Here is a 23,164-nt window from a genome sequence, read left to right as displayed (position 1 = left end):
ATGCCCTGCTGGCACTACCTGTCGCATCCACCACCAACATGGCTTGCTGTTTCTCAAGGGTCAATAAGTAATAATGCCCCTAGTGATACTCTAGTACGTTTGTCCTCTAAAATTGGTTCTATTTGACATGCTACTTCATAAAATTGCACGATCATTAATCAATTATTAGCCCGGATAACTCAGTCGGTAGAGCATGGTTATGAGCATCTTAAAAGCATTTATTGCACAAATTTTAGTGGTCATTAAAATCAATATATCAGAGTATATGAAAATTGAAGACTTTTCCTGATCAGTTACAGATTAACACAATGGGACCCTCATGGATTTATTTTCAGGTTACAGAAACTTAGGTTGCAGTACAAACATGTTTGTTCTTTTTAGTGGGTTTAACAGTAATGTTGTTATGTTGTATTTGACTTGTCTCTTTTTTCACTTTTAGAGTATTGTCAATCGAGGCCTTGATTGAGTTATAATAGTTATGTTATTAATTTAAGTAGTGTTGCTATTCTATAGGCAGTATTGTAAGAAAAATTCTACGGAGCGTCCGTCATGGATCCAGATGAGAAGTTCACAGAACAGCAGCTACGAAGCAGGATAAAACTACATGAGAACTGATTGAACAAATGAACTGAACTGCTTGTTAAATATGATTAATCGGTCGTTAAATCAAACCCTTTTTCAGCCTAAAAGAAAACAGGGGAAATGTAGAGTGTGTTTTTTACAGCTAGTTAGCTGAGAAGGGTCGTAAACACGGTGCAGCTAAGCAAGCAGCCATAACACTTGCAAGGACAGCAAGAACAACAGGATGCCCTGGGATGGTGAGAAACTAGCCATGGTTCTGGGAACTCAGCAAGGGAGTAGCTTTCAGTTGATAACAACAAGCTGTTAAGATACTCGGGGATGGTATGTAATTGGGAACCAATGATGAGCTCCACATTTGTAATATGTATGAGCTAATTATCCGTATTATAAAGGTACACGCAGCCAAGGAATAAACGAGAATAGCTGATCATATGTCAATGACAGGTGTGGTCGTCTGCTTTTCTCCCGCCGTTCTGCAACAAACACCTATATACAAATTTAAGAACACAACGGAGTAACTGTTACTGTTTATTAACAACCAGTTTTAATACTACGATAAAAGTATGTCCTGAGAAAGGGGAACAAACACGCTTCTTCAAGGTTTTTTAGCTGTTCTGGATCTCAGCCGTCGCTTGATGATCAGATGATCACTTTCCTTCTTTTGTTCCTCAGATTCCTGAAGAAAACATTTCAAAAGTTACTCATCTTTTCACACAAGACTGACAAGCTCTTCTTGACACACGCAAACATATTTCTTCCCCTAAATGGATTTGAGAATGGAATTTGCTTATTATATTTTATTCAGAAAACTATGGGATACCGAGATCATTTTAATGCAGCTTAATCACAAGGAACAAATATGGAGAATGTACAAAATCCTGTTTATCTTAAAAAAGCACACACATCTGAGGAAAGCCTGAAGGCAGCTTTCATTTTGAAATACTTGTTTTCAAAAGAGTATTATAATACTTGTTTTGTGAAACATGAAGCGTTCAGAAAACATTTTTAGCCTCAATCCCTGTAGCTATGACTTGCCCAGAATTTCAGTTCTCGGTTCAGTTCCATGTTCTCAGAACTACAGTGAGAGAAGAAATTGTCTCATCTTCTTCATCCTCTAACAAAAAAAAATAACATTTTGGTTTCTGCCCCTATCATTCGTCAAATCATCAAAGAATTCAGAGGGATATTACAGTATGGGCAAATGATCACTATGCTGAACAGAAAAAGGACTCTAATATAATTAAAAGATGCAGTTCCAACAGAGCAAGAATGTTCTTAGCACAATAGCTGCCGACAGAGTCATGAAACTGGCACATCAGATCCTTTGCAAGTTGGCTTAGACAGGAGATCATAGTTTAAGCATACCTAAAAAGCTGTCTACGTTGTGCTCTAGAAAAGCGTGTAGTAGAATAATCCCACTCCAACACATTGAAATTATCTATGATTCCAAATTAGAAGACATCTCCGTGATTGCTACATCACCTACTTAGTAAACTGTAAGCCAGCCAAACACAGAGATCTTTGAGGACAAACTAAAACAGAACAGCAGGAAGACCAACAAGAATGACTTGGTAGAATAAAGAAATACCTCAGTACTTTCAACCTCCTCCTGCAAATAGATGAAACCTCCAGTCTGTTTGGACTCCTTAGTAGTTTATTTTAAGCCAAGACTACAGTATAATCGCTTACCGAATAAGCAGGTATATCTAGAGGGCCAGAAACGACAGTGGAATACAGCTTCCTTTTGGATCGTTTTGGCTTGGTCTCTCCTTCTTCGAGACTTTCAGGTTCATTTGATTTAGGAGAACTTACTGCTGACATCAGCTTCTTGGCTAGAATAAATTTGTTTTGATACATAAACCAATCAACTTACTGGTTTTGTGAGTCTTTAAATCAATGAATGCAAAAAAAGCTTCGTAACAAACTTGGTTTATAAATGACATGTAACATTTAAGTGAAAATACTCAGAAATTGTATTTGTTCGTCGAGGTTCTTTATTGCTTCTATAGCTGAAACAGTTTATAGTTTCAGGTACGGCAGCTTAAAGCACGCGTTAAAATGGAGTATGAAAGACAATCATGGCTCAGAAGTCGCTGGAAGTCAGAAACTTCAGCAGGAGTTAAACAACAGGCCTAACTTTCGTGCTGACAGAAGCACAAGACAGAACCAACTTTCTCTGTATACTTGTAGGTTTTCACAAATGTAATAATGAATCTCTGAAGAGACGAATAAATGCATTTACTTCATAAATCAAAGGACAACTTAACATGGCAGACAAGTCTAAGAACACATACATTAATAGCCTACAGCAGAAACAAGCCATTCTACAATGTCTAGAAAACATGGAATAAAACTTATTCTACACCAACCTTTAGAGTGTATAATAGAAGGAGAGCTTTGAATAAAATCTCCAACTTTTTGCAGTGTTTCATCCTTCTTTTTAGTCAGTCTTGAAGCATGTACTCGCTTTCTCAGGAAGTAGTCTTTTCCGGATTTCTGTTCAACAGAGATGTGAACATGTGAAACAAGAGCATTGTTTAAACTTCATTTTAGATCAACGTTATTTTAAGTTGACATTTTGAGCTTTACTACTGACACCTCTGTTCATTATGCTGATGATACCACAATGGCAAGTAATGTAGACAATTTTATACCCTTTAGGGAGTTGTCAAAATCTCAGCTATTTCAAGGCATACGTTTCTTAAAGTTTCTTAATAAGGCAGTAGTTTCTTTTATAGTAGCTCCCAAGCTGTGGAGTTGTTTCTTACATAAGCTGTTCTAATTACATAAAATAAACAAACATACAAAACAGAAGACAACAGATGGGAAAAATCTACTACTCATACTCTGACCATGCCAAGGATACTGCTATCACATGTGAGCATCTGTTTTTAATAACTGCCATGCATATTAATGATATGAACCTTAGTTTAATACAAGGGCTTCACTTACAAAAGCACACGATAATACACTAAAGCTTCTCTTCCCAACTATTCAGTGTGCAATATCCTTCCCTCCAAATCATTACACAGTACAGCCATTACACGCTCTGGGGACAGACTGACTTGCCCTTTGGTTAGCTTATGGAATTTAATAGGAAGAGCTCATAAGCATGTAAGATTCCCATTCAGGTATACACATAAGGATAAGACACTGCTTCTTTCGTGTGACCACACAATTACAGGAAGTCCCAAGCTAGCTTCAAAACTTGAACAAAAAACAACCATTTTCTCGTCACTTGCAGAGGGTGAATTAAAAGCCATGACAGATTTTGTATTTTTCGTGTTCTCACTTTTCACAGAATCCTGGGAAAATAAGACAAGTTTCAGCCATGATTCTTTTGGAAAGAACAATTGATGTCACAAAAGTGAACACTTTAAACACTTTTGCTAATAGTAGGGAAGTATTTGCTAGTAGTAACTATTCCACTGTAAATCAAATAATAAATAAGCATTCAATTATAAAAACAGGACATGAAGATATCAGTATTAGACATCTCATGATGTCTAAAAAGCTGATTTATGTCTACAGGTTTCAAAGAAAATACACAATGGAGTTAAGAGAAATTCCCTTCTCTTAAACCATTATCACTGAGCTTGGCTATTAGTTTTGTTCATTAAAGCAGTTCATTAATTAAATTCTTCAGCTACTTTACTGAGGTAGAAATAGCATTTTTAATGCTTGTTTTTAATGCTTTTTTTAATTGTAGAAAGACAAAAAGTAGTCAGAGCCACTTTATCAGGCTCTGCTAAGAATCTGAATGGAGTATCACCACCCACTGTATTTCCAAGAATTAAGTTGGTTAATAAATACTTTGTTTTTAAAATATATGTAACTGCTATTTTATGAAAGTTAGCAATTAAAAACTTATATAGGAATGATTAACATCATCTGCTAACAAAACAATATCCAGAAATCCTGCAGAGGAAGAAAATAAGTTCAATTTGCTGTGCCCGTTTCAGTGGCTCTATGAATTTTTTCCAAGTAACTTATCTAATCATGAGCCACTTCATAAGCATTAACATGAGGAGAGTTTTCAACAGCACCTGACAAAAATGCATCACACAATTGTTTCAACAGCTTTTATTCCTATCAAAGGCTATAAAAACAGGTGATCTGATCACCTTGAAAGGGATAAATAAATTAAAACTTGGGAATTGTTTAGAGAACATGAGATCTTTTCCTACTCATTCCTTATCAAAAGCAATACAATCACAACATTTTCAGATCTGAAGTTTCATACTAACCTCAGATTCATTTAATGAAGTGAGGCTCCTAGTACATCGACGTGACAAATAATTGTCTTCAGCTTTGCATCTTAATGGAATACTTTCTCCAGTTTTAGTTTTGCTTTGTTGTTTCCTAGGCTGTAAATATTTAAAAGGAGTAAAGATTAGGCTATGCATTAGACCTCCAAAATATCTCGAGGTTTCTAAAGTTACAGTGTAAAACCTCAAGCTCAGACGCCACATGAACACGTAAGCTGAAACACAGCACAAGTGTGGGAAGGTAGTAACATCTATTCATTGTGTGATCTTCAGATACACCCTACTGGGTCTCACTAACAGTCTCAGGCAGTATTCTGCCTCCAAAAGAGAGAAAGCGAGACATTATTTAGGGACAAAATCTGTAACGCTGGTCGTTTTGTCATCCATTCCCCCCATACTCTGCACGCTCACAGCTGCTATGTTAGAACACCAAAGGCTAAACCTCTGCCTAATCTTCAGCATCCACATACGAATACATGGAAAACTGCATGGAAAAGTTCCATAATGTACACAGAGAGATGGTGTTCTAGTAAATAAAATAGTTTTGAGAAGATGAGAGCTCATGTTTGAGTGGAAGACAAAAAGAACCAACAAGTACTCATCACTGAATATGTAGTTAAAGGACTATATGCTAAGAAAAATGATTCTAGCTCCAGTATCTCCTAGGAAAACAGAAGAACAAAAAGGGGTTAACAAGATGTTAAGTACTGACTTTCTATAAATATAATCATACCTTTTCATTTACAGAGTCATTCCTTCTACTTTGTCTTTCTTCAAGTAAAGGTATTTCTGGCAAACACTGAGGGCTACTGTGGTTAATGCGTTGTTTTAATTCCTTTATAAAGTCATCTTTGTCAGCCAGTTCTTTTCTTAACTCTTCTATCACAGTTGCATTATCCTAATAAACAGTAAAAACTGCTGAGTTATGGGATTGGCAAAAGGAATTAACACACACAAGCAGTATTGCAATTACTTAGTAGCATCAGTTTTAGAATTGCAGGCTAGAACACTTAACTATTCAAGAACAGTAACATTTCACGGATTTGTACGGTCACTGTTACAAGTGCAGTAGTCACAGAATTGCCTGGGAAGTTGTAATACAATATATTTTGATTCTTCTATTTTACTTATGTGCTTCAGCCTTCATCTCTCTTAAGATATAATAACCCGAGTTTTTATTTGTTCCCAAATCCTCGGTACTGTGAGAAAGTCGGCAGTTGTAGGGGAAGTTTTGCTATGAGAACATCTTTCTTCTCAGAGAAAGTGAATCCAAACATTCTCAAAAGAGCACAACTCATTTAGTCTTCTGTTTAGCTTCTGAAATTCTATGCTACGGCTTAGATTGGCTATCCTGATTAAAAGCTGGATGTTGAAATAAGAAATGCAACTTCCAGAGATCATCCCCCCTCTGCTTTTTGATGCTTCCCTTAATCTCTCTCCACTTCCCCTTCTGTCTTTTCATGCCATTGTAGATACTACCTCAGAGAAAGCAAAGAAAGTAAGAAACCTGAGACAGAACTACTGTCTGAGTATTGAGCCTAGCTTGGGATCCGGAAATGCTGGGAATTATCAGAAAAAGCTACAGATGTCCAGTATGATTGTAGGATCATAAGCATCAAACTGACATCTGCTTATCTGAACTACTGAAAAAATTGAAATTTTAGTAATTAACAGAAATTCTGTTTCTGAAGAACAAAAATAAAAGCTGGTGCTTTTTTTGGTTAGTTGCACATGATGTCAATACGACAGTGTTCAAGAACAGAACCACACCCAGAATACAAAGAGCAGGTACAGGAGTTTTACAGAATTTATGGGTAGCTAATCAGGTAGGAGGAAAGGAGAGCTGACCTTGCTTGAATCCTTTAAGGCAGATTGTCTCAGTTCTGCTATTTCTGTCTCTTTTTGTATGGCAATAGAAGCCAAAGTTTTGAGCTGTTCTTCCAAAGCTTCTACTAACTGATCTCTCTCCTCACGCCACTTTTGAATATTATGGTCCTTTTCCTCCAGCTCATATATTTCATTCTGAAAGAAAAGCATACACAGTAGAAACAAGCAGAATCTTTAAGACAGATTAGAATTAATAAGTTTTTCAATATAGCATAAATTAGGACTCAAGCTGATAAAAAGAGTTTATGGTAAGACATTTCAATTAACATATTGTGATGTCACTCAACAAGATCAGGTTATATGCATGTATTATATATGTATTTACTATGCAGATTATTGTATTTAAAGCAATCTGCCAGTGCTCTGTAGTGACTAATTATTTGAATATCTTTCATGGTCTACCACTAATTTCAGTTGGCCACTTTCATTTTGCTCCAATTTTTTTTTTTTTTTGACCTTTTTCCTGTTGCTTGGAAAACCTGCATCATTCATTTAATAAAAAATAAGAGCATGAAAAATACCTGTTTAAGTTGTTGGATAGTATAGTCTTTATAATCCAGCTCATCCTTAAACTGGTTATTAATCCTTTCAAGTTCATCCATCCTGTTCCTGAGGGATTCCTCCACAGAACGCATCGTGGACACCTGTAATGTAAGCACAGCTCACGGTTCATTAAAAGACTTCTGTAATCCAACCTGGCCAAATACTTCTTTGTTAAATAAAGAGGAATTCACAAACAAGTGCTGAGTAGGAAAACGACAGCAAGTGCAAGGTTACCAAGGAAGACATGAATTCATTTTTAAGCTTCAATTTTCCACCCCAAGCACACCCAATAAACTTGCAGACTAAGATCCTGCAAAATGGGTTTTAAAATATCTACTTGTTTAATAATTAAATTTTAACTATTAACATCACTGAAGCTGAAATTGAAGAAAAAAAATATACATGCTTATATTAAAGAGCCTCTGGGAATTAGTCTATTTCTCTTCAAGTAAATAGCATTCTTCTTCCCAGTTATCAGCGTTTTTTCACAAGACTTAGGTTTTAGGCTTTGGAGTTACCACGGATACCAATGGCAAGTCACCAGTAACGTAGAGATAATAACAAGTCCCCTCCAGAGGCAGATTAGCTATTCTCTTCACAAACCTTATTCCAGACTACCAACCAACTTTACTTTCCTCTGTTCATTATCTATGCGAAACCATGTTTTAACTTCTGGTCCCCTCTAGAGCTTCAATGGCAACTTTACCTAAGATTTGCTGCTAGCCACACTAGTGTGAAATTTCCAGCTTCATAGTTAAAGTTTGAGAAGTTTTAACAGCAGAAAGCCAAGCATAATCTTACAGAAAAAAATATCTCAGTTGACTACAAACCTCGCTTTGTACTTGCTGAATTTGTTTCTCGGCATCAGAATGTTTGTCTTTTAGATCTGCATACTCTTCTTCTTTCCTCTGCAAATCTTTTTTCAAATTCAGTACAAGGGCAGAACTCTCAGAAAGAATATTTTCTAGCCTTATGTTAAAAATAAAGAGACAAAGAACATTACTGTTACACATCTCATGGAAACAGCAATTACAGCTTAATCCATGCCCTGCCTGTTGGTTTCTATTTGTAAATAGACTCTTAAATCTATCTAGACCAGTGACAAGATTTAAACAATTACTTTTGAATTTCAGCTTGCTTCTCATAATCAGATGCTGAAGCAATAAATTATTCAGATGCTATTCTGAGAGATGTACAACAAAAGCACCAGCAATCCCCATATTATTCTTCATTTCCTTGCACACTCCTGTTTTCCCTTGGAACTCAAGTAGCATACCAAAGCACCCTAAAGTAGTAGTTTGGCCATTGATAAGCATGCAAATGCATTAAGTCAAAGGGATGTTCCCATTAACTATTTTTAACTCTAGTTCATTCTCAAAGGGCTCTAAGTTAACTCAGTGGTTACTTACGATTCTATACGTTGCACTTTCTCCATTTCACTCTTTTCCTTTTCCCGAAGAGAATGTTTCATCTGCTCCAAGCTTTCATTTAAAGCCAAACTTTTGAGCTGTTCTTCCAAAGCTTCTACTAACTGATCTCTCTCCTCACGCCACTTTTGAAGATTATGGTCCTTTTCCTCCAGCTGGGCAACAAGTCTTTCCTAAAAGAAGAACAGATGAACAGTGAACATCACCTACTACACACTGAACTGTTCTAACACTTCGGTAGTTAGCACCGTTTTACAGTCTTAGTAAATGTATGATCTCTTCAAGATCCACAGGAGCTCTAGAACTAGTTGCACTACAATCTTACAGAAGCAAAACCATGCTTCTATTAGACAACCTACATTACTCTCCTTGTGAAAAAATATTAGTATTATTTAACAACTTCAATTTGCTCATTTAATGATTAGTAATGAGCTTTAGGAAAATAAAGTCACAAAGTGATAATAATACTAAGCTCCTCACATCCTTCTATGCTGCTTGCAGGTCCAGAAAGTCGGGACTAACTACTTCCAGATGTAAAAAAAGCTTTGCAGAATGTACAGATTCACATGTTTAAGAAGTTACATGACAAGAGCCCAGCAAACAGCTCAAGTAAGTCTAGTGACTTTGTTATCAGTCACTATTTGGAAAGTGATAAAGGAGCAAAACTGTGGCCGTTTGACCAAGTATTTTTATTCAGTATCTGGAGAGAAGTTTGTGGGGTTTCTTTAGAAACTCAATTGCCTTTTCTTCCTTATAAAGGCTTAAAGGCCTTCTGCTTTGCAGAAAAGAGAACAAACAAAAGCTATTGTACAAAATACTTTCTTAGCCTCATTAAATAGTGATCTATTTTTCAACTGTAATTTTCTTATTGATGTCCCACATACGTGACATTTCATTATGCACTTATGAAAGATCTTTCTTTTTGTGGCCCCCCCATTCCTTCCTTTTCCAAATCAAGCAGTTCTCATATGGGCTTTGCCACATAAGAAAGCAAGGGGACTTGGACAAGCTGCTCTTATGCACCCTTACTGTTAATACTTGGTATGTAGTTGTCTCCAAACTACAGGCACCAGACAACTCTGCCAGGACCTCATCACTTACGATTTCTGCTTGTTGCTTTCCATAATGTTGTCGGTCCTCAGCAAATTGTTTCATTTCTTTGTTGCGAAGATTCTCTGCTTCTTTTATCTGATTTAGAAGCTCTTCTTTCTCCTCCAGCCACTTTTTTCTATCAGTTTGATACTTAGTCTCACTTTCCTATTTCAAAGAAACCAAAAATGAAATAGTGAGTCATTAAGGAATAAAAGTCTTAAAAGCCAGGTCATCATTAAATAGACTTGTTTCTGCAAGATAACAGAAACATTAGCAGTTTTTACTACAGAATATTCCCAAAGGCAGGTATTGGATAATCATTAGTTCTTTTCCATTAAAAAATAATCATTTCCAGTATTTCTTATTCAGACTGGAGAGCCTCCATAAAACATCTCTTTTTCTTTATAAATGTTCACACAAGCTTTACAGAACTTACACCAAAAGTCAGTATAAGAAAAACTCTTTTAACTTAAAAACTTCTAACACTTTACGCTGCCTTGCAGCAGTTGTAGAAAAACTTGCAGCTCCTTTAGGGTTGAAAGACAAAGAAAAGCAACACAGTTTACACTGTAGGAGTAGTCTCCTTTCCTATCAAACCTACTGGCAGACATTCTCATATATAGGACAGAGCACCTGAGAAACTGCTTGGAAAAAATAAAAGTCTTTTAACCAAGGAAAATTAGTAGACCCGCAGCCCAACAAAAAAGGCTTCCTGGTGATAAAGTTAGATGATGATTTCGATAGCTTATATTAGTTGCCCGAGCAACTAACAGAAAACAGTTTTGACAAATACATTGTAAGTTACAATTTGCTTTGAGTTAGTATTCCTTTCTTGCAAACAACAATTGTATAAGCATACTCTGCTTATAGCACATTGACGTGGTATAGAATGAAGCAATGAATGTTCAACTTTCCCCTCTTCTTGAAAAAGTGAATTGGCTCTGCGCATTAAAAAAAATATCATGAATAAGCTTACTCAAGGTGAAGGAGGAAAGAAGTTCAGAACCATTCCACTAACAGAGTGAATGTAACCTATTGTATACTCACTTAGAAAACTCCCACTGCCAGCCCATTACTTTTATTTAAAAAAACAAACAAACATCAACAACAAAAAATAAGATCAGATGGGATAAGACAACTAACTGTTCAGAGGCCAGCAAAAGAAGCACTGCTCATGGCAGCATAATGTAGGGAAGGCTACACTTCCTATACTATGGGGGCATCAGTGATGCCATTCTTAACGTACCACAAAAAAGCTGCACCTGGTCCCTATTGCATGTTGCACTGCAGCTTTTACAGGAAGTTTCTGTAATCAATATAACAGTTTACTTTATCAAGTTACAACTTTGAAGTTAAGTTACCTCCAGCTCTTTTTGCAGCTTTATTAATTCTGTATTGTTTTCATTCAAATTTGCCTCATCACTTTCGTTGTTCTTTTGCTGCCAGTCACTATTGCTCTGGTATTCCAGTTCACTGTATTTGTGTTTCCATGCAATCAGTTCTACTCAATACACAAAATGAGGTTAGATAGCATATCATTTCAAATATATATTTGAAATACCACACCAATGACTTTTTACTAAAGCTGCTTCAGTTTTATCTGCTACAGACATAAAGAAATAACAGAAGCCTTTAACTACAAGAGATTTGTTGTTTACTATGGAACGTTAATGCCTAAGTAACAGTCACATGAAAATGGAAGTGGTTATCACAGTACGTCTAAACCCCTTTTGCATCCCTGCTCCCTTTCCCTGGAAAGATTACCTGAAGCTAATTTTTGGTTCTCTTCTAACTGAGCTTGAAGCATTTCATCTTGTTCAAGCTGCATTTCCTCTTGTTCTTCTAATGTCATCCGCATAACTTCAATTGTTCTATCCCTTGCACACAGATCTGAAGGTTTGAAAATTTACAGATGAACTCCCTACTAGCTCCCATTATTCTCAAATCAAGATTCTCCCATGACCAAAAGCTCTTTTAAAAGAAATAGAGCATCTCCATTGAAATATTTACATACAAATATATGCAGACATGTTTTAAAATCGAAACACAGAAGACTCAAAGTCATTAGCAATGTGACAACATTTACACGGATATTCCACACACACACACACACACACACAAATAATGGCTGACCGTCACATAGTTGGTCATAGTCTTTGGAGATATCTTCCATCCTCTCAGTTTCCACCAGCTCCTATATTTCATGTTGAAAGAAAAGCATACACAGTAAAAACAAGCAGAATCTTTAAGACAGCCTAGAATTAATAAGCTTTTCATATAGCATAAATAAGGACTCAAGCTGATATAAAGAGTTTATGGTAAGACATTTCAATTAACATATCGTGATGTCACTCAACAAGATCAGGTTACATGCATGTATTACATATGTATTTACTATGCAGATTATTGTATTTAAAGCAATCTGCCAATGCTCTGTAGTGACTAATTATTTGAATATCTTTCATGGTCTACCGCTAATTTCAGTTGGCCACTTTCATTTTGCTCCAATTTTTTTTTTTTTTGACCTTTTTCCTGTTGCTTGGAAAACCTGCATCATTCATTTAATAAAAAATAAGAGCATGAAAAATACCTGTTTAAGTTGTTGGATAGTATAGTCTTTATAATCCAGCTCATCCTTAAACTGGTTATTAATCCTTTCAAGTTCATCCATCCTGTTCCTGAGGGATTCCTCCACAGAACGCATCGTGGACACCTGTAATGTAAGCACAGCTCACGGTTCATTAAAAGACTTCTGTAATCCAACCTGGCCAAATACTTCTTTGTTAAATAAAGAGGAATTCACAAACAAGTGCTGAGTAGGAAAACGACAGCAAGTGCAAGGTTACCAAGGAAGACATGAATTCATTTTTAAGCTTCAATTTTCCACCCCAAGCACACCCAATAAACTTGCAGACTAAGATCCTGCAAAATGGGTTTTAAGATATCTTCTTGTTTAATAATTAAATTTTAACTATTAACATCACTGAAGCTGAAATTGAAGAAAAAAAATATACATGCTTATATTAAAGAGCCTCTGGAAATTAGTCTATTTCTCTTCAAGTAAATAGCATTCTTCTTCCCAGTTATCAGCGTTTTTTCACAAGACTTAGGTTTTAGGCTTTGGAGTTACAAACCTCGCTTTGTACTTGCTGAATTTGTTTCTTGGCATCAGAATGTTTGTCTTTTAGATCTGCATACTCTTCTTCTTTCCTCTGCAAATCTTTTTTCAAATTCAGTACAAGGGCAGAACTCTCAGAAAGAATATTTTCTAGCCTTATGTTAAAAATAAAGAGACAAAGAACATTACTGTTACACATCTCATGGAAACAGCAATTACAGCTTAATCCATGCCCTGCCTGTTGGTTTCTATTTGTAAATAGACTCTTAAATCTATCTAGACCAGTGACAAGATTTAAACAATTACTTTTGAATTTCAGCTTGCTTCTCATAATCAGATGCTGAAGCAATAAATTATTCAGATGCTATTCTGAGGGATGGACAACAAAACCACCAGAAATCCCCATATTATTCTTTATTTCCTTGCACACTCCTGTTTTCCCTTGGAACTCAAGTAGCATACCAAAGCATCCTAAAGTAGTAGTTTGGCCATTGATAAGCATGCAGATGCATTAAGTCGAAGGGATGTTCCCATTAACTATTTTTAACTCTAGTTCATTCTCAAAGGGCTCTAAGTTAACTCAGTGGTTACTTACGATTCTATACGTTGCACTTTCTCCATTTCACTCTTTTCCTTTTCCCGAAGAGAGTGTTTCATCTGCTCCAAGCTGTTTTTAAGCTGCAGAACTTCTTGAATCAGATTTGCTTCTTTGCTACTTAACTCTTCAAACTTTTTGTCTGCATTTGCAGACTTCTCCTGCAGAGTTGCTGTAACTGTCTCTAGATTAACAATAATAGATTCTTTTTCTTTAAGTAATTCATTGAGTTTTGACACATTGTCTTCAATTGTCTTGGAAGCCTCCAGGCGATATTCAAGCTCTCTTATTTTTACCTCACAGTTGGCAACTTCCTCCTGAAGTTTTGCAATCACTCTCTGATCTTCTGCAGTCTTTTCTTCAAACTCCTGAGTTTTCTTTTCTATTTGCTCATGTAACTGATTCACAAGATCTTCTTCCTGACTAGTGTGAGTTGTAATCTCACATAGCTTCATTACAAGTTGACGATTATGATTTTCAGCATTATTCAGTCCCGCCTTTAGGTTTTCATTGTCTTGAAGCAGTGCTTTGATGTGCTGACTTTTTTGTGAGGAAACATCAACAATACTTCTGCATACTTCCCAAATCCTTTCAAGACTATAGTTAAAGGAGAGGTCCTGCACAAGATCTGAGATGGAAGAAGTCTGTGACTGAATGCATGCAGAACTAATTTGAGATGTCCCTGGCTCATCTTTTTCAGAGTCTGAGGAATCCTTTACACTGACAAAGTCAGTACCGATGGCGTGAAACTCTAAGTGACATTTGTATAATTCATCTAATTTGGTCCGCATTTCTTTTACTTGTGACACTTTATCAATTATACATTCTTTGGCAACTTCTATGTTGTTAGTTGGGCATTTTTGTCTTCTAGTGTCATATTTATAGATTTCTGTTCATCCAGTTCAGAAGCAATTTCCCGATAGTCAGCTTGACCCTGCAGAATTTGTTCACGGAGGGCATCAGCTGTTTCTTCAGAAAAAGAAAGCTCAATACGCAGGCTTGTTACCTGCTTACTGAAATCTTCTTTTTTATTTTTTTCTCTTCTGCATTGTTCTTCAAGCACAGTTAAATGATGTTCCAAGATTTCAGTTCTTTCCCTCAGTGCTAGTACTTCCTTTCGGTACGCGGAGCACTTTTGTTTCATGTGTTCAATTTTCTTTTGCTCTACAGTGTTCTTTTTCTTTCTCTCATTTACAACTACTGTAAAACAAACAAACAAACAAACCAAAAAAAAAAAGGGAAAAGGAATGTAGCTCAGATTGATTAAAATCATTATTACACAGCAGTTCACAACACCAAGTAGCAACTTCTAAGTGAAACACTGTCGTAATATGCAAGCTATGCCCTCACATCACATAGTATTTGATACTAGTGAAGGAATTAAAGTCCTCTGAACACGTAATCAGGTGCCTCAGATTTCTATACAGAATTAACAGCAAAAGGTTTTCAGTCTGTAAGATCACTTTTACCATGGCACTACTCAAACCTTCCACTCCACACCAGTAGAAAATCTAATTAGATTTAAGAAACATGGGAACGAGATAGATAATTCACAGCTATATTCTTTCTATCTTCCCTGCTTCAGCAATCCCTATAAGGCAGCCAGGAATCACTCCATCTACATCTAAATGGTAGATAAACAGTTCTCTAAGAAATTTCATTCCAACTCACAGTCCTCTTACTTTTAAAAGAAAGATAAAACCCTGGACAAGTTGATCACTTAAGTGTTGATATCTGTCTCTCTTATTCAGTTGATCTCTAAACAAAATATGAGGATTCCTACTTCTGTCCACACTTACTCTTTTGTATATGAAGTTCACTCGTAAAGTTGTACAAATTTGCAGATTCAAGTTTCCATAAATATTCCATTAGCTTGGGGCTGTTTTTTTCTTTAACTGGTGAGCAATTAGCTAAAATCACATGCATTTTCTTTCTATCAAAAGCGACTTCTGCTGTATTTCATCATTGCTTTAGAATCCAGTTATGTCCATTCCATAATATGCATACTTTAAGTATTAAAAAAAATAAATATAAGTCAAGACTTACTAGGGATTGGGTCACCACAACAATATATTCAATGGTGATTCTTGTACAGTCCTTTTATTACTACAATGCAGAATTTTATAGTGCCCACGTGCAGCCTGCATTACATACAGATTCACATGTACTGCATGGAAACAGCCTCTTAACTCATCTAAGGAGTTTTATATACAGCCCTCAACTGATTTAAAAGTCATAATGAAGAAACAGCAGTGGCATATTCCACCCCAAACCAGGTTTTGGTTTTGATTGCTGCTCCCAGCAACACTAGTGAGGGGAATATGATTTATAAGTAATCTAAACACTTTATGCTGAAAACAACAAGCAAGCACTAAAGCAAGATAAATAAGACTAGGGAGAAGATTTGTAATGTTCAGTCTAGAAGCTCCTTACACAGGAAGTAGGGAAAAAGCATTATTACAGAGCATAGGAAACAAGACCTAAAAGCTCAGAGAATGGTGTAAAGACCCTGAACTTTAAGCTGAGATAACCTAGCATCTCCTAAAACACTTTTGCTCGTGCTACTTATATAACTAATTCTACAAAAGAACCAGCACAACATACCTGTGCTCATTGTTCTACTGTGTATATTTAACACAGCTAAAGAATATATATTAAGAGTTTTTTGAAATTGGACGCTATTAATACTCACAAATAGAAGAAAATTTTAACATGATTGAATACTCAGTACTTCTTAACCGAAAACTTCATGCTGACATTGTGACTATCAGCTACCCATTTTAATTCCTATGTGGAGCATTGCTGTCATTAATTTTTAAATGAGAGCTTTGGTCATATGATTAGAACAAACCCACTACTATTTGGAGTATGGAGGAGTCCACATCCCTCCCTCAGTCTCTGGTAAGATGCTTATATGTGATGCCATTCAGTGGTCACATTAGGATTCAATATTTATGCCAAATAAAGGCAGCAGGGACAAATCATCCAAGAACAGCATCTCATCCAAAGAAGGCCTTGACTTTCTCCCTTGCACATATTTTGCAAGAGGAATACAAGAAAGGAAGGGACTACAGCTAAGTTTTAGATTTTCCCTTCTACATTGTATATGCCTTCCGTAATTCTAGGAACACTGATGCTCAGCTGTGCCCAGAAGTGAAGTTAAATGCATCAGAGCTTATCCAAACCATTTTGCTCAAATATTGCCCATGAGCGAGCAATTAGCAGGTCGTCAACAATTTTGATAGTTGCTTCAGGAAAAACAAAACAAACAAACAAACAAAAGCACTTGAGCAGCTAATGCTACTCAGAAGATCAGCAACAGCAGTTGAAACAATCCTAAAGAAACTGCTTTAAAACTATTACCAAATCTGCAAGTTCATCAACAGATGAGGAAAAAGCAGCAAAAAAGTAAAAAAATAGTGCAAAAAACTTTTATTCTTAAGCATTCAAAAATGAACAGCATAGGACCTTCTGAAAAAGGGATATTTACATAACAGTTACTTCTATTTACAGTTTAACACAGTGGCTTTTCTCCTTATACCATAAGGTAACGCGCTTCACAGCCTTTTGTTTCCTATCCGGAATAGGAAGCAATTTATTGTTTTGGAAGACACCCTGTTCAAGGATGGAAGAAACTGTACCTTTCTTTGGAGGTGGCTCTTCCACAGTAGGCTTATCTTCATCATTACTGCGCTTTCTTCCCACTTCCAACTCAGTTTTCTCTTGTTTCAGTGCTTTAACTGAAAGCACTGAAAATTGGCTGCTTTCAGTTCCTTTATTAGTGTTCTCTTCTGCCGGTTCTGCTTTAATGGTAGTTAAATGGTAGGTAGTCTTTTCCTGTATTGATATAAGATCAGTTACATTGAAGCTTAACAAAAGGAGCACTTAAGTCTCAGTAATCTTCTGTAGACAAATATTTACACAAAACCATACAGCTAAAATATTTACCCGGTGACTCTATAGACATCAGTTACAAATTTCAATAGCAGACAGAACAAGTACACCTTCAGATAATGACAAGTGCAATACTCGGTAGAGTATACAAGGGAAAGCAAGAGCCTAGCAGGTTACAAAGTAAAAGACTTGCACACAATCAAGAGTTTACCAGTTTATCAAAGAATTTCCTGTTTCCAAGAAGTCAACAAAATTACAAACACGGTCAAAGAGCAAATGGTCAGCTCTCATACAAGTTCATCACATCACACTTCTGCTAAGCTGCTAAAATCACTTTCATCGTGACAGATAGAATCCAACCTTAAAGCTTAGTCAGCTCTGTCACGCATATTTTAGATTGTGTCCTTGACCACAAGTGAAGCTTCCTTACTTACAAGATGACAATTGTTAAGCCATGCTGGCACTGCCAAGGACTGATTATTCATCTTTAGTAACTTATGAAAAGAAAAGCCCCAGAAGTGTTCAGGCCACACAATCTCACAGATAGAGTTGGAGCCTTGTTCTTGGAAGAAGTAATAGGTGAGGACATGACTACTCATCACAGTCAGCTTTAACACCATGGAAATACTAAGTTGCAGTGATGCAGACAGTCAAAGACTAAGAAGGGTCAAGTTGCTAAGCTTACAAGGTTAGAGATCTGAGTGACAGAATTAACTATAAATGTTACTTCAGGCTACCAAACATCAAAAAATGAACAAAAACCACCAGAAGTGGTATGCACACATACTTAATCAAGCTAGTCTTCACATATTCAGTAGCTCGCAGTACATTAGTCAGGATAAAGTTTTATGGACTGCATAGAACGTGGAGATATCCTGACCATTCATACTCGTACTTCCAACTCTACTCAACATACTTTTACTGTTGCTCTTCCTCTGATGTAGGAGTGTGAGGCAGGAGTTAGTGGAACACACTGATATTTTTGTTGTTTGTGTTAACAACAACTACCTTCAGATAAATTTGAATTGTTTACAATTTCAAGCGAGTACCAGCTACATACAGAAAATCAGTTTTCCAAAAATGTGTTGATTACAAGCATAGAATTAGTGTTTTCCTTTTTTTGTATAAGGATACGGAGATGTGTAAAACTCACATAATCTTTTACTTTTTCTTCTAAATGAGATTTTAAGTCTTGTAGCTCTGTAATAATGTCATCTTTCTGCACCACGATGTCCATTAGCTCTCGAATCCTTTCATTTTGTGCATTCATTTTCTTGGAAATAAAAAATAAAAAAAATTCAGTCATCAGTTTCTAATGTAGTGTTAAGTAGCTGAATTACACAATGCATTAAAGGCAAATTCAGTTAAGCTAAGCTCGGTAAGAAATCTATTAATGGAGCCTACTGGAATAGCATTTTAAGCTACCACAAGTTGGTATTAAAACAATTTTACACAACATCTTGATAAAGTTACCTCAGTTGCTTCTTTAAGTTGCTCAACAGACTCATCCAATTTAATCACCTGCATTTCAAAGTCTGTAACACACAGAAAAGGTTGTATTACATAAGTAGCCAATAGATAGTTTATTAAGTAATCAATTTTTCCAGATATTCTAACGTTTAGGTAGCTTTTGAACAGATTAATTAATTTGCATGTGGTCTTCACTTATTGGGAGTGATTCAAAAGTTTTCTATATTTCTTGGAACGAAAACATTGCATCAACAAGACATAAAGAAGAGTAGAGATTACAATATAAAAGTAAAAATCAAGATATAGACATTTAACCCCATACTTACAAAAGCGTAAAGCTGCTAGTTGCAGTTTAAAGGAGGGGGGGAAAAAAAGAAAAGAAATAACCAAAAACCGTGGAATTGCTGAACCTGAATATACACAAGGAACAAACTATCACTTATCTACAGGCTATGGTTCCAAAGGTAGAACATCTCCTCTAATTCCTACTCAAACTGGTTATTTCTCTTTTAGATTAATGAACTATTTCTGTCTTCTACCTTTCACATCACATAACTCACCTCTGTTCTTCTGCATCAGCTCTTCTTCAGTTTTAAGTAGTTTGGTGTTTTTCTCTGTTAGCTCTTCTTTGGTCTCCATCAGTTCAAAGTTAGTTTTCTCCAGATGCTTTTCAAACCAGCCAATACCTTCCTTCGGGTCCTCCAGGGATACAATGGAACTATGTGCTGCCTCAGCTTGCTCTTTAATATCCATGACATCATAATGCACAGAATCAAGAATGCCCTCAGGATCAACACAGGTGTCAGGCACTATGCTATGTTCTCCACCCTGAAACGTAATTTATAATCAGTTAAAACTGGTGAATAGCTGACTACATAATAGCTGTTATTTCTACACATAGTCTGGATAGCCACTATGAAGACAGCCATACAAGAAGTTTTTAATTTCAGCTTCAAAACCCACCTCACAAATTCACATACAACATGACAGTGATTCGTATGGGGGGAAGATAAGTGGCATTCTAGTAACAGCTAATATATTTTATAGTATTTGATGACCACGCTCCCTTTTTTTTTTTTTTTTTTTTTTTTTAAATATTACCCCAGATTGATCTCCTTCAAATTTAACGTACAAGTTTGGACTCCCCTTTTCTTTGTATACAGCGTAAATTTTCATTTTGTGTTGCAGAAACAAGGAAAATGCCCAAATTCCCAAAGCTTTCTGAAACTGTTCTTAAGGCTCAGCAACTATTCCTGCTAGATGAAGAATAGATGTATCTTGCTCATCATACAGCAACACAGCATGCACTTCTTTGTAAACAGCCTTGTGTTTCTATAAGATGTGCCCATAACATTTAAATAGTAAAAAGGAAAATATTTAAGAAAAAAAAAAAGAAAAATATTGAAGAAAAAAAAAAAGAAAAATACCAGGGTGTCATGGTTTAATAATTTTGTAATTTTGCTATCAGTATTCCACATCATAACATCATATAAAGCATGAATAATTTTACTGCTCCCGAACACTTGCAGTATATTGATGATATTGTCGTGTGGGGCCATACAGCAGCAGAGATTTTCAAGAAAAGAAAACAGATAATCCAAATTCTTTTGCAAGCTGGTTTTGCCATTAAGCGCAGCAAGGTGAAGGGGTCTGCCCAGGAAATCCAGTTCTTAGGTGTAAAATGGCAAGATGGGCATCGACACATCCCAGCAGATGTGACTGACAAAATCACTGCTATGTCTCCTCCCACCAACAAGACAGAGACCCAATCTTTTCTGGGAGTAGTGGGCTTTTGGAGAATGCATGTCCCAAACTACAGCCACATAGTGAGCCCCCACTATCAGGTAACACGGAAGAAGAATAATTTCTCATGGGGTCCTGAGCAGCAGCAGGCTTTTGAGCAGGTAAAACAAGAGATAGCCCGTGCCGTGGCCTTGGGGCCAGTACGGACGGGACAGGATGTGAAGAACATCCTCTACACTGCTGCTGGAGAGAAAGGTCCCACTTGGAGTTTGTGGCAAAGAGCTTCAGGAGAAACCCAAGGCCAACCCCCGGGACTTTGGAGTCGAGCATATAAAGGGTCTGAGGAGTGCTACACTCCAACTGAGAAGGAGATCTTAGCTGTGTATGAGGGGGTTTGGGCTGCTTCTGAAGTAGTTGGGACAGAGGTTCAGCTCCTTCTAGCACCTCACTTGCCTGTGGCCCCCCTGTCATGGACACAGGTAGATTTTTGTTTAAACCGTGACAACTACCCAGAATGCAGCATAAGGGAATTTTTGCCTAGAACTCTGGAGGACTATCTGTAACTCAGAAAGGTCAGAGATAGAAAGTTCACACTGATTTCTGGGTCACCAGCCTCACCGTACATCAGCATTTTTGGTTTTTAAATGATACATAAAGTTCTCAATGGCACTGCTCTAGTCGGTAGCTCTTTCCCTTTCCGTGCAGCTTGCTCTGTGCATGGCTTGTGAACCGCTATTCAGGCCAGACAGCTGCAGCCCCAAAGACCTGCCATAAATGTACAAATTCTACCAGGATAATGTCTTGGTAGTGGAGAAACAGGATGCGCAGTCATATGGCTCTCACACATACCTTGTACAACCAGCTTGGCTCTGGACTGGGCATCACCAATGTCACAGGTGTACACGTCACTGTCACTTTTCTCCAGATTTTTTATGCACAGCTGCAGGTCTTGTCCTTTCTGTGCCCTCTTGTATTTCCTGCCAGGCCTGAGCTCAGCAATGCCTTTCCTCCATATGACGAAGGATGCGGCTTTCTCGCTCTGACATGTAAAAAGTGCACTTCCACTTTCTTCAATTTTCACATCTGAAAGTTCCTTGATAAAGTAATTAGGTTTTTCTGGAAGGAAAAAAAAAAGGATGTGGGTGTAGGACAAAGGGATTTGTTACCCCAACAAGTCCCAAGCATACAGAGGTGTCTTGAATCTCCTTTGCCCTCATTTCAGAATATCACATAGAGATGCAAAGAGTCTAAGAAGACCACAGAGTCCACCCATTTACATAGGTTTGATAATTCCAGTAGATATCTGGAAAGTTCAATACCATTATACATGCGCTGGTAGGATCTCATCTGATCAACTGCATATAGTTTTGATTACACATATTCAATATAGACTAATTCAGATTGCCATCTTTTCTTGGCTCACTAACAACCAAGATCATAGAACCATAGAATGATCACAGAATCATATAGTGGCCTGAGAAGAAAAGGACCTCAAAGAGCATCTAGTTTTAAACCCCCTGTCAAGGGGCCACCAACCACTAGACCAGGCTGCCCAGATCCACATCACACTGGAGAATCATTCGGTTTCCAGATTATTTTAAGGAAAAGATTTTAATCCATCATATTTTCTGAAAACTAAGAATTGATCCTGCTCAAGGAAAGAGAAGAGAAAAACATCACCCACAGGCTGCAGATATTTACCTCGACTTCTCTACATGCCATCCCCAGTGTGCTTTTCAACTCACCTTGCACAGTGACCCTGGCTTTTGTTATGGAGTCCTCTGTCTCACAGGGGTACTCCCCACTGTCCTTGGCAGTAGAGTCATGGATGATCAGAATGGCCCACTTCCCTCCTGCTGCAAGTCGTACTTCTGGCTTTTTCTGATTGCTTTGCCATCCTTGTACCACCTGATGTTCAAATCCGGTTTTGACAGCTCACAGCTCAGGCTGATGTCCTGCCCTGCTGCTGCTGTCTTATCCTCCAGCTGTTTTGAAACCTCAGTAGGTTTTCCTGGAAGAAAACATTGCTTTTTGAGTAACATACAGTTAGGGTAGGATGCCTCTCTCAAAATACATGCATCTACATGCTGGAGATAAGTTAGAGAGGCACTTGCAACAGACGCCATCCTACAGCCAGCAGTAATCTGCAAAGTACAGACAATAGAATTCCAGGCAGCATTTATTCTCTCTTAAATCTACCCAATTGAGGATGATGAACCATGTCTGAAAACTGCCTCTTTCTTCTCTCCACTCATCACACTGGGAGCCTCGGATGATGCTCTCAGATGCACATGTTCTAGATAGGAATTTGTTGTACAGCTAGATGATGTGAAGGCCATCCCTTCAGCTTATACTTAGAGGATATTTGCTCCCACAGTTCCCTCAACAGAGTATTCCTGATTTACTGTTAATGGAACAAGCTGTAGTGAGATGCCCATTTCCAACACTACCCCAGTGCTTTGGGTAGTTCTCACATTTGTGTAAAATGTTTCCTCCTTTTACTTATTTTTAAGAGAAATTCTCAGTGCTTCGAGGTTCAAGTAGA

General features: G+C 37.1%; 3 protein-coding genes across 3 annotated transcripts; all 3 read right to left on the bottom strand.

Moving 5' to 3' along the window:
- Window positions 1–1,097: 1,097 nt before the first annotated feature.
- On the bottom strand, window positions 1,098–5,210 carry LOC146753025 (kinesin-like protein KIF20B). Its single transcript, XM_085531173.1, has 5 exons — window positions 4,830–5,210; window positions 3,807–3,887; window positions 2,952–3,078; window positions 2,272–2,414; window positions 1,098–1,258 (listed from the first exon to the last, which is right to left on the bottom strand). Exons 1-5 carry the CDS (start codon window positions 5,052–5,054, stop codon window positions 1,178–1,180), a joined length of 657 nt encoding a protein of 218 aa, XP_085387299.1. The 5' UTR covers window positions 5,055–5,210; the 3' UTR covers window positions 1,098–1,177.
- A 2,867-nt stretch (window positions 5,211–8,077) lies between these two features.
- Window positions 8,078–12,110, bottom strand: LOC146753024 (kinesin-like protein KIF20B). Its single transcript, XM_085531068.1, has 6 exons — window positions 11,933–12,110; window positions 11,564–11,689; window positions 11,161–11,300; window positions 9,809–9,964; window positions 8,690–8,880; window positions 8,078–8,249 (listed from the first exon to the last, which is right to left on the bottom strand). The coding sequence occupies exons 1-6, from the start codon at window positions 11,970–11,972 to the stop codon at window positions 8,078–8,080; spliced, it is 825 nt and encodes a 274-aa protein (XP_085387194.1). The 5' UTR covers window positions 11,973–12,110.
- A 1,400-nt stretch (window positions 12,111–13,510) lies between these two features.
- On the bottom strand, window positions 13,511–22,648 carry LOC146753023 (kinesin-like protein KIF20B). The gene is made up of 7 exons (XM_085531172.1): window positions 22,365–22,648; window positions 21,469–21,735; window positions 19,437–19,704; window positions 18,880–18,941; window positions 18,560–18,679; window positions 17,154–17,349; window positions 13,511–14,712 (listed from the first exon to the last, which is right to left on the bottom strand). Exons 2-7 carry the CDS (start codon window positions 21,499–21,501, stop codon window positions 14,351–14,353), a joined length of 1,041 nt encoding a protein of 346 aa, XP_085387298.1. The 5' UTR covers window positions 21,502–21,735; window positions 22,365–22,648; the 3' UTR covers window positions 13,511–14,350.
- Window positions 22,649–23,164: the final 516 nt, after the last annotated feature.

The sequence above is a fragment of the Coturnix japonica genome, unplaced genomic scaffold (genome assembly GCF_054131305.1).
Source record: "Coturnix japonica strain WE unplaced genomic scaffold, WE-NBRP24 Scf040, whole genome shotgun sequence".
Lineage (NCBI taxonomy): Eukaryota > Metazoa > Chordata > Aves > Galliformes > Phasianidae > Coturnix > Coturnix japonica.
The sequence above is the reverse complement of the archived record's forward strand: the minus strand, read 5'-3'. Positions and strand labels throughout refer to the sequence as shown.